We start from the raw sequence: 12,047 nt of genomic DNA, 5'->3' as shown, positions 1-12,047 counted from the left end.
TGTAGACCTTCTTGCTGAAGGCAAAATTTATTCCCTTTTTCTGTTATCACTGGATGCATCACGTTTTTTTTTTTTTTTCTTGAGAACTATCCGGTACGTATCATGACTTTACATCAGTGCAAACTAGCTTAAAAGGTTAAAAGATCAAGCTAACAGAGAGCGTACAAGCGCACACTGAAGAAGGGCAATAATAAACTACGCATTGTATGTCCGCATGCTTTTCTCAGACAAAATAGACATTGGAACTGCACACACTATTAACAAAAAGCCCGAAGATGAATGCGTGAACGCTCTGCTCTAGTACCGACGGGAAACAGAAAGTCACGTGACAAGCGTGCCATGTATAGTGACGCTGGGTAGATGGTATTGTTTTGAGTTCGCATAATTAAGTCACGCCCTGTACGAAAACGTGAGCCTTTTGGAGTGTGGAGGGTATAATTTATAGAGCAACAGGATGAGGACAATCACGCTTCGAAATTTTAAAATGTAGTGAAGCTATTATTAACGGCTATTTACTCATTTTTAATTGTAACCAGGTGTCTAAATTTAGCAGTTAGTACGTTCTCCACGCGACGTTACCTGAGCATCTCGATGGTTGATAACCGTCGCCTGTTCTCTTTTTTTTATGTCTGCTTAGAACATACTTTCCCCTGAAAACGCCTAATCACATTGTATGTCGCTTCAGCTTTGCCTTATGAGAAGCATTTTTGAAACGCTCTTGTGCTCCTAACTGTGCTTCAGTCAAACCTTTGCATCTCGGTTATAGTAGCCACACAGCCCCGCTTGGAAGACCTACTGGTCGATCTGCAGCTGGAGTTGGGTAGAATTACTATACGGACCATATTTAGTGTCTCCGACGTCAAAGTTCGCAGACCACGACAGACGCCGGCTAATATGAAAAACCGAGGGTATCACACAGAAAAAAAAAATTATGTTAATATTATTCTCGTTTTTCTTTCAGCACCACAGTTTGGTTGACTAGGAAATTATTTTGAAATACGCAAAACATTACAGTCAGCGATGGTCTAGTAGATTCGCCCTTCAGTGTATTGGTTAACATCTACTGTTTGAGGAGCGATGCTGCCTAGAGTATATTTAAATAAAAAAAATATATGAACTACATTTATTTGGTTTCGTTTGGCTTATAGCGTTTGAAGTCCCAAAGCGACTCGGCATATGAGGGGCTTTCTAGTTTAGGGCTACGCAAACTTTGACCGCCTGGGTTCTTAAACGTGCACTGAAAAAACACAGCATCCGAGTGCCTTGCTTTTCACCTCAATCGAAAAGCGGCCGCCTTGGCGGGGATTCGATGCCAGGTCCTTAGATTCGGCAGTCTCGCACTCCAATCACTGAGCCACCTTTGTCTTTGTCCCAAATGTGTCGGGTAGTAGTTTTCTGCTTTAAATTCAAAATGATCATCGCGTTTTTCTCACACGTTTGATATATCAGAGGTCCACAATGATTATTCGTTGAGCGTAGACGTTAATCCGAGCTCTCTTGATGGAGCCCGCCCTTACTGAACGCTTCACGGGATCTTTAGACCTCAGCAAGCGCTTGCCTAAACGCAGAGTTTCGCACTCGGTTGCTTGCTATACGGACTGCCACATGCGCCAAAAAAAAAAAAAAAAAAAGATATTTCCGCTGATGCGGTGCTGGAAATAAATTGCCACCGCTACGTTCCCCACCCTCGAAGCCGTCTCAAGTTCTCTCACGCTCGCGTCGCGTGCCAAGAATGTGGAAAGCAACGTTCGTGCAGCACCCCCCAGCCCCCCTATCCTCGTTTCCGTTCTTGATCTCATCACTCAAACCGAAATTCTCGTTCGAAACTGCGAAGCCCCGTTTTTATGCCTTCACGCACTGCACGTGAAAGTCGTTTTGCGGCCGTCGACCAATGGGCCATGTTTTATTCAACGCACTGAGCAAAGAATTCGTAAACGTGTCCGCTGGTGTATATGCGTTTTGGGGTCGGCGTGACGGAGTTTAATCCATCCGCTTTTTCGAATGTTTCTAAAATTGGGGTGTCCAAGGTTCATCTAAAACTGCATTACGAACCAGTTTCAACTATAACCAGAGCGGTACACTTCGAAGCAATTCGAAGCTGCAATTCGAAGCAGAGAATACTGCTTTTTTCATTTGAATAACATTTTGATGACGTCATTTCAGTTTCGGTCATGTCATGGCGCATGTCCAGCCTATTTACCAGGCCCGTAGTGATGGTAAAAGGTTCGCTATTCGCCAAGCGTCCGGACCTTTACAGCATTTCCAAAGCTTATATTCTGCGCAGAATGAGTTGTAGTTTCTTTTTCACTACTCTGACCTTGCTATAGCTTTGCATTCGCTCCGTTTACTCTGCTATGAGCTTAATGACGGACGCTGTGGCCTGGAGAAATTTCACCAACGCTGTACGTATAGCTTTTCTTTATCAGGCCATAGCAGCATGAAAACTGAACACTGAAAACTACGACGACACACCCCTTGTTCCGTCCTCCTGTTGTTATGCGCTATCGGAAAAAAAAAATGATGCAATAACATGGCGTATATATATGGCGCTTACGTCAGAGGGCTTATCTACATTTGCCTAGGAGGAGTATTTTTTTCTCTCGGAGTGGAACTATTGAATGCATACGGTCCAGACGAAGAACACACAGGATACATAAGCGAAGTGTTCACAGGCGAATGAAAAATAAATATAGCGAAAACTTAAAAAAAAAATGATAATTTGCAGAATGACATAGAATATGAATTGCTTGCCATCGCTAAGAGAGCCACAGATTTGCATATTGGAGCAGTTACTGCGAAGTACTTTCTGCCTCAATATGTCTGCAAAAAATTGCAGTTTGCAGAAACGCCTACACGCAATGTTCTTTCTTCTCGTGTTTAGTTGCTGTAAAGCAAAGCTGTGCATAAAAAGAGGAGAGAGAGAGAGATTAGATTAAGTTAGGCAGAGTTACAATTGCGTTCTACCAGTGCACAAACCCCCGTTGAGGAAATATTAGAGGTCGAACTCCAATTTAAAACTTCATTTCCACAGCAACTAGCAACTGTGCTAGTTTATTCCATTGCTGGCAACTCGATGCATCTCTCAGACAGCATTTTTAACGTATAAAAATCATTAGATAGGCTGCACCGGACTGCCGGAACATGTGAGAGTAAACCCGTAATTTTCCAGCGCATTTCCATATGGTATGTAAATGAATAGCACTTCACAAAGATTACCAAAAGGATCGACCCTGGAAGACCGTACCTTGTTAACCTGGGACAACTGCCACTCGAAATAGAACCACTTTTTCTTTAGTCTAAAAAGCGTATCTGTTTCACAATATATACATCTGAAAGAAAACAAATTTCTTGTCACAGAAATAGACGAGAACAAAAAGAATCAGTCGCTTTCTATAGCACGACCGAGCGGGCTGGAATTGACAGGCAGCTCAACGCGCACTTTGGAGGGAGTACCAGAACGCGTCATTCGATTTCACAGTGCGCGCTTCGCTCTATATATAATCCGCGGAGAATTCACGGTTTGCGCACTTGGACGCCATCTGCCAATTTCGTCGTTCGATGCGTTCATCACGCGCAGTTTCGTATCCCTTTTATGCTTCACCAGCTCTGAGTGCAAAGGGCCTAAAAAAATGAAGGTGCTTTATTTCAAAACAGACATACAAAACAAAAATATTTCGGTATACTTCTACATACAGAGCTATCAAATAAAACGCGTGCAAAGTATTTTGAAACAATTCTTATCATTCTTTCTTCTGATTATGTTGGAATAATTGGCTTCACCCCGCGATACTAAAGTCAGCAAGTTAAAATGGTTCTTTCGCTTTCTTTAATGCAGTGAGAAGTGGCAAATTATAAATGTAAAAGAAAAAACATTTAGTTGGTTGCAACACGAACTTATCAAAATGGGGCCGAGGTCACATTTATAAATTATTTATTGGTCGGAGAAATGTAGTGTCCGACACTAAACAAATTGCGACGTACATGCGAAGGTTTCCAACAGAACAACCGGCCATTGCTGGAAACACCGAAACTGTCAGCAATGAGATAATGCGACATCGGTGCCTCGTAAAACAAGTGATTCATCACAACTGCTGGTGTTTGTTCTTTTTCTTGCCTCCCAAAAGCGCCTTGTTCCGGAGAAGGGGTGATTAGATGCGAAAACATGCCTGTTAGGCTAATGCGCGGAAGCCGTCGGACGTCTACGCTGGCAGGAGTTCCATGTGTGCAATGCGCCGCGTTTGTTCGTTCCTCCGAAAATTAGAATTCATTCGCGCGTTGGGCTACGTAGCTGCCGCAACGTGTATCTCACGGGTGGCACACATAGGCAACGCGTGTTGCAGCTGTTAAGCAAAACCTTCACTGGCATTCATTCCACACTGGAGGCAGTTACAACCGGTGGTACTTTGCGAGTGGTAAATTATTGCATATCTTTTTTCCCTACCACTGATATAAAAGCGACCAAGTGCACACTGTATATGCAGGATTGTTAACATAATGGTTCGGTCGCGCTGTTAGAAGAGAGCGAAGTTTTTGAACGACTTTCAGCTTCAGAATGTAAACCTCAAACGCATCAGAGTGCGTATGTCATGGAAGGCATGCTGGAGTTGAGTCAAATCGCCAAATGTGACGAGAGAGAACATGAAATTACGAAAGCGAAACTGACAGAGCAAAACCTCAATAAGCAGGTACAGTTGGCGGAAACGTTAAATTCACATTGAACTTACGTCGTTTGCCGCGCTATGCTATGTTTCTATTCGTCAAGTGTCGCACATCGACATGAAGGCACCATGTGACACAAAGTTTATAAATTTACTGCATATATGATATCGCTAGGAAACGCAACTCTTCAGTTCGCAAATCCTTAGCACTTGACTTATCTTTAAGTGCAACATTATGTTGCCTGTAGGAGGACTGCCTATCTTTTTTTGCAAATTTATACACTTTAATCTCTTTATAATGTTTTCTTATTCTCATACCTATCTACACTTCTTATCACGTCACACAGGCTTTAACTCTTATAATCACATCAAACCTCCACTCATGATCTCTTAGTCTCACTTGCGACACGCCCTTGCTATATATATTACCACGATGATATGGAAGCCTTCACAGCCCTCAGGGCGATGCTCCTACATGGTGCTTTTTTTTTTTTAAGTAGACTATCTGAGCAGAAATCGTTATCTTGGCGGGTATGTTGAAACTCGGACATCGCGCGTTATCCTGGTACTTGCGGCGCATAATAAGCCTCTCCATAATAAGCCCTCCGTAGCCATGTAAACCAGGATGAATTTTGGCGCGTATGCTATATCAATCTTTGGAGCAGATCCACACCTTGTTGTAGCCCCTTTCTGACGCTTTGATACCGACTCTCGTGACTCTAGTGATAGGACAGAAGGCGGAGAAGGTAATATCACGGGATGGGGTTTCTGAAATTTGACATCGTTCTTTCGAGCGCAGAACACGGCGCTGCATCTGGCTGCCATGCACAACAAGTCGAATACGGCATCCCTCCTCCTCAGTCTCAACTGCAAGATATCGCACAATGAGCAGGACTTCACGCCCATAGACTACGCGCTGCACTACAAGCACAGCGAGGTGGCCATGGTCATGGTCACTCATCCGTCCAGGTCAGATTTCCATGTGTCCTTCGCGCCAACTACCCATTTTAGCATTTCAAAAGGATGATTTTGAAAGCTGTAGTGAAAAAACAAAGCTCTTCTTGATAGCTCTGATAATAAAACAGAGAGCTGATTCTTACGAGAAGCAAAACACCTTCTGGTCGTTTTGATCACTGAGTGTTGTTTATGAAAGCGGTAAAGCAGGAGAGGAGAGCCTTTCGAACTGAGCCCCCTCCCCCCCTCCCCTTTTCTCTTGTCCAGCGCCCCTGTCATACTGTGTAGCCATTTTCTTTCTCTCGTTCTATCCTGAAAGCAGGAGAGGGAACAGTAAGAAAATTTGCAGTTTGGGAAGAATAAATTGACGGAAACAAAACATTCCCTGTTGAGCCTCGATCGATATGTGAAATCCGCTAGCTTGCATTACTTAGGTTGGGCCATAAGATAGTAAACTGTGCCACTTCAGCATTAGTCGACAGTGGCCAACTACTAACTGCCCACTTTATGTCAAGAGTACTTTTACGTACCACAAGAACAGTCATCCAGATAAAGGTATTTTGGTATTTTGGAATAATTAAACATGATAATTATGATTTCACTAGTCATAGCTATGGTTAGTAACAGTTTTAGTCAGTGATAGTCATGATCACTAATAGTCATTGTTATTGTTAGTTAAAGTCAGTTAGTAACGCAGTGTCCGACGTCCAGTTTCATGTAGATGACACCATTCCACTGCATTCTCAGACGCGTTTGAACACGCCAGGTATAATTGCCATAGTAACAGTGGTGGCGCCACTGCATACCCAGGTGAGAATGCTATCGCATTGCAGCACGTAAGGAGCTTTCCGAATTTTTTTCAATGTACAGCACATTTAGAAAGTAGACTGGAATGAGTGCTCGTATCTGATAAAAAAGGCTTCATAAGTGATACCGCATTTTATCGTTCTGCAGGAGTGAAGAAGTGATGAGTTGTCGAACAAAGCGGTACACGTGCCTCGTAGAAGGACTTACGGCTGTCATGCCGGAGGTCATGATGGTGAGCCTCTCTACTGTATCTGCTTCTTTCTCAGAGCTCAAGAACTATTAGTATTTGCTTCCCTATTGACTCGATATTATCACAAATCACTTTTTAATCATTGTCACTCTCATCAAAAGGCAAGCTTTAATCTGACCACAAAACACTTGATTCCTTAGTGATTTTTAAGGAGCCACTCACATTCGCGGGTACCACCAATTTGGATTTTGTCACGGTCTTATCAATGCTCATTAACGAGGTGGCATTGCTTGTGGGAGTAGCGGACAGCACTGAATGTACTGGTTACCAATTTATTACTAGTGTTATACCTCGCTATTTTCTTCGTGTTCTATCTGTTTTCGGAGAGTTTCGCAAGAAGAATTTTGAGTTTCGTTAAACGTCCTTCAGCAAAAGAACATCGCAAGCCAAGTGTTTACATTTCAAGCACAACGCTTGCTAAGTTCCGCCCTTTTTCCGCGTTCTGGCAGATCCAGGTGCCCAAAAGAAACAGTCGATATTAGATCTCCCACCACTGTGGCACGCTTGTTTTCTTTGAGGAATATTTACAAGTGCACCTACAATACGATTGCGTTATCATTTTGGTTTACTTGAGATCTCACAATATCAGTGGCCGAAAGCTTGATTCACGATTTCGTTATTGTTAACAAAGAAAATGTATATTGTAAGCAAGAAGGCTCAAATTCTTGTCCCATTCACCTGCTTTTCATTTTTCAGGCTGTTTTGGACAGAGGAATTACCAAATCCAAATACAGCCACGATTCCACTTCCTATTATGTAAGCTCAAATTTTTATTGTATATATTTGGGAATGAATGATACTTCTTTCTTTTCGGTTTCCATGATCTGTACTAATGTTGATGCACTTTTCTTTCAGGTAAAACATAGCTTTCAAGCCCTTCAGAACACGGAAGGCGTTGGCGACATTGTACCTGAAACTGATCAACCCCTTCCTGTGATGAATGTAAGGAAAGATGTATCCGTCAGTGTACGCATCTTGATTTATTTTCTTTTTTTCCTCCATCCAGATAATGGTGAGGTATGGTCGCGAAGAACTGCTGTCCCACCCTCTGTGTGTCAAATACCTAGAGACCAAATGGTAAGTGCCAAAATAGAGAGAAATACATCATATTCAATAGATTACAGTGTAGAAATCAACATTGCTCAGTTTGTAGAGTATATGGCGTCCCTAACTTTTCCACAGTACAATTTATGAATCTCCGAACTGTAAATCATAGAATAGCCTTGATTTAAGTGTCTCTCACTGCAGGATGCTGAGATGCACGTCTGAGTATTCGAACAAGTCACTATGCGAAGGCTATTTATTCATAATTCGATACACTTTGCCTACATCGTAATAGGAATGGAATCACATGAGCCTGCAACTGCGAATAAAATGAAATAACACCATTGAGCTATCTGTTTAACAGCTTTGCTGAGTGGTACCGTAAACCTGACATAGTGACAATGTTCTGAAGAATTTGCTGCACAGCTGATCAAGCAAGTTACAGATATTTCAGGTAACATGTAGTTTTAGCTTTTCGGAATAGCGAATTGCACTCTAGAGTCACCAAAAAGAAGATAATTTGAATCTACCACCATACAACCTTATTAGTTTTGATGTTGCGCATTTTTCATTTGATGATGTGGGTATTTTTCACAATCATATATCTGGTCTTATGAATTTTTATGTCTTCATTCAAAAGTAGTGAAATAAAACGTAAGACGGTAGCAATCTGGCTTGTGTACAGAGAACAGGGCAGGCGTTTTCTTACGGACAAGTGCAGGCGATTCATAACAACCATATTTATCGCAGGCAAATCTAACTTTAAGCCAAACACTTTCAAATATATCGGTGTACTATTTGGCGTAGTCCGCCGGTTAATTATCCTGTGTTATATCATAGAAAAAGGTTTTAAGGTACGCTGCACTAGTTTTGTTTCTGATGAAAATATTGGTTAATAGGTTTGTGCCGTATAATGCATGCTATGCCCACAAGCATGCTATGTCCACAAGCAAACTGTAATTCAAACAGTCTAAAGATACAAGCGCTGGTGCTTTTTATGCAAATTCCGAACTGTGAGGCATGTTGCTCTTAAACATATACAAAATGCCTAAAAACGCCTGGTATGAGGCGCCTAGCGATTTCTGCTTCAACAAGATAGTATGGATTCTTTTTCCAGGAACTCGTATGGGATGTATTTTCACATGTTAAACCTCGCCGTGTACACCGTGTTTCTCGCCTTCTTAACGACGAATGCTGTTCAGCTAATGGCCGAGAAGCCTGACCGGGGAAATTTCACGCAAGTGACGTCGGAAGACCTCGCCACCGCTTTCGTGCACCCATCAACCGTAAGTACATTAAAAAAGAATATCCGTACTTTCATATTTTAATCCGAAACTTCTGCTAGTCCCACTAGCCGAATATTCTTCAAGCGTTCTTGTTGTAGGCGGCGTTACCACAAAACGGTAGACGGTACCTCAAAATCGGCGGCGAGTGAAAACGGTGGAAGACGTAAATAATAAAGCATAACATTTTTGCCTGCATTGGCTTTCTAACCGACACTCTCTGCACTCCAGACAGCCACACAGTGCAAAGGCCACGAAGGATGGCTGGTTTAATCTTCTTATAATGGGCACCTGGTTTCCGCTTTATATTTATTTATGTATTTATTACAATTACCTACAGCGCCCTCTGCACATTATCATATCGTAGAGGGGTTAATTGCAATCCTAATGATAAAACAAACAGAAAAGCGGAAGCGAAAGCATACAATCAGTTCTAAAGCACAAAAAAGTTATTATGGCATTTTAAACAATAAAATGGAAGCACATTCAATGACAAGTGTAATAGACACTGACAAAAAAAAATCTTACTCAGTTTCACAATAAAGTACATTGCCTGGAATACAAAACAGATTCATATAATGTTCTCGATGGCAGGTGAAAAATTGGGCGCAGGTACGACCTCATACGGGAGTAAATTCCAATCTGAAATTGAGCGCGGAAAGAAGGAAACCTTAAAGGCATTTGTGCGACTTTGATATCGCCTGATCTTTTCCTAAATTTTCTCACCTATTAAACTGATAATGAGGTTGTTTTTAACTCGTGTTCCTATCGATTTCTGTGTTACCGTTGGTGATGTTGTTCAAAAGTTATAACCGGAAGATTTTTCTGCGTGCGGAGATCGGTTTCCAACCAAGACTTTCCCTGATTAGAGAACCTCTAATTTTGTAGTCGTAGATGGCCGTGCCAAATGTTGCATCTCTTTTTGAACACGCTCTAACTTATCTTCAAGGGGTTTTGTGAAGGGGTCCTATGCTACGCACGCGTATTCTAACACCAGCCTGATATTAGAGAGGTACAATGGTTCAGGGCTTTTGGTGCACAGTTGAATTTCCTTTGAAAAGGGAGTGAAAGGTGACATGCTTTAACGCATGCAGTTTGAACGTGATTTGTCCAGGCCAATGTCGCGGTTAATGTGACGCATAAACATTTGACTTCGTCGAGGCATTGTACTAAAGCCTTATTTAGGAAGTATGAGCTAGAGCTCATACTTCTAGTATGAGTTCTAGTTTGTATAACTTCTAGTTTGTAGTACGTGTAACTAACGTGTGCTTGGGAGGCTGCATAAACCGTGTCCCATTATTGGTACTTGCTGGACAAGGTTGCAGGAGTTGTGCATTGCGAAAACACTACAACAATCGGTCAATTGCTTGTGCTGTGTGAGACGGTGTAAAACATTCAAGGACACTTTGGCGACTAAAGGGATGAAAGGCGAAAGCCTGAGTGCTGCATTCCGCTACGCGACTGTTGCGCATGTAGGCGATGAGTACTGCTACGAGTAAAGCGAGTAACTACTCTTTCACATTCTGCGAGTGCATTTATTCAGTGAATTCTGCTTGACAGCGACGAGATCGCGCTCCTTGTATCTTCGCAGTTGTTCGACGTTTATTGTTGTGTGGTTGATTTTGCCGGGTACGCAGCATTAATTAGTAATTATATATGCACTGATACTAATTAATAATTACTGAATAATAAGTCATTTATTAGTAATTAGTAATTATTTTGTCATTATATGGTAATTAGAGATTACTAATGATTTAATTTATTAATAATAATAATTGATCATTGATTGGCATATGGCCATATAAGGCACGCATTCGCGCATACTGTGGTGGCTCTCTGTGATTGGTTGATACCTGCATGACGTCATCCCGTCTCGACCAATCAGAGCCGCCGCAAAAGCGTGACACTTTTGCTGACAACAACGATGAGGCAATAAAGGCTCTCGCCTTAATAACAAATAGTCAAATGAAACTCGGGTGCACAGTGGATTCCCTTATTCAGTTATTGATGGCGGCAGATGTCGATGCACCGAAGCGCTGCGTTAAATAAACAAAGATTAAACATCGAATGCGCTTCGACAACGTATTGCTACCAGGCTGTACAAACTCTTAGCGCTCTAAGAACCAAGGTGGTCCAAATTTCCTGAGCCCTCTACTACGGCGTCTCTGTGTCGCTTCGGGATGCTAAACCCTGCAGTCCAAACCAAACTCTTAGCTCTCGTCATTTTGTTGCGATAAGGTCCGAATATCGATTGCCTGGTATGCAACATACACGCAAACACCTCATAAGAGAGAACTTCAATTAATTTAAAAACATCTGCAGCTGATTTGCAGCTCCAGAAAAAGTTATACTTTTTCATTCCGACACGTAAACTACCTTAAGTGTCTTTACTGAATATTTTACGGACAGGCCCAGTGCCTTTAGCTGCTAGTCAGTGAAGATGTCTTATTTTCTCCATTCCACTGATAAATATTTGATTGGTAATGAAATCGTTACGTTTGTTTAGCTACCCCTAATTTTTATAATGTGTAGCAGAAAATAATAGATGCAAACTTGAAATAATGTGACGTCACATTCTGTGCAAAGGGTTCCTTGATTAAAATCACTGGTTATTAGGAACTGCAACATGCATACTCTGGATGCTATATCGCTTCGGTTTATATCGTTCTATAGCAGCGACACTTAAGTAGCCGTCACGCAGCGTGCTTACGTTACATTCCGGGAAGGGAAATATTTACATTTCCTCTTATTGCAAGAACTAAGATTACTGCTAAGTATAGGTCATTTTCGCCTGCTTAATGTGTAAGGATTGTTATACTGAGGACTAAATACTGAGAACGAGAAAAAATTGTAGCTTTTAAGGATTTTTTTCGTTTTCAAACAAAGCTGCACTGAAATTTTCTTCTAACATTATACGCAGGCCACCATGGTTGCTCTCACATCCGTCATTGTCCTGGCATTCGTAGGCCTCAACATTGTAAAAGAGTTCTACCAAATGTACCAACAGGTAAGCAAAAAACATTCAACGGATACCGCACTCTCACATGCCAT

The 12,047-nt window shown here is 41.8% G+C and overlaps 1 protein-coding gene across 1 annotated transcript in view; it reads left to right on the top strand.

Annotated features, from left to right (window-relative positions):
• Positions 1-12,047, top strand: part of TrpA1 (Transient receptor potential cation channel A1) — a 148,932-nt gene that overhangs the window by 116,439 nt on the left and 20,446 nt on the right. Inside the window, exons 12-18 of the mRNA XM_084578684.1 lie at positions 5,458-5,627; positions 6,567-6,651; positions 7,366-7,425; positions 7,525-7,611; positions 7,676-7,746; positions 8,831-8,999; positions 11,917-12,003. Of these exons, the coding sequence (XP_084434810.1) occupies positions 5,458-5,627; positions 6,567-6,651; positions 7,366-7,425; positions 7,525-7,611; positions 7,676-7,746; positions 8,831-8,999; positions 11,917-12,003 (729 nt within the window). The remainder of the gene's footprint in view (positions 1-5,457; positions 5,628-6,566; positions 6,652-7,365; positions 7,426-7,524; positions 7,612-7,675; positions 7,747-8,830; positions 9,000-11,916; positions 12,004-12,047) is intronic.

This window comes from Amblyomma maculatum, chromosome 9, assembly GCF_055883805.1.
Source record: "Amblyomma maculatum isolate TAMU_Amacu chromosome 9, ASM5588380v1, whole genome shotgun sequence".
Taxonomy (NCBI): Eukaryota; Metazoa; Arthropoda; class Arachnida; order Ixodida; family Ixodidae; genus Amblyomma; species Amblyomma maculatum.
This window is presented reverse-complemented; position numbering and strand designations above follow the sequence as displayed.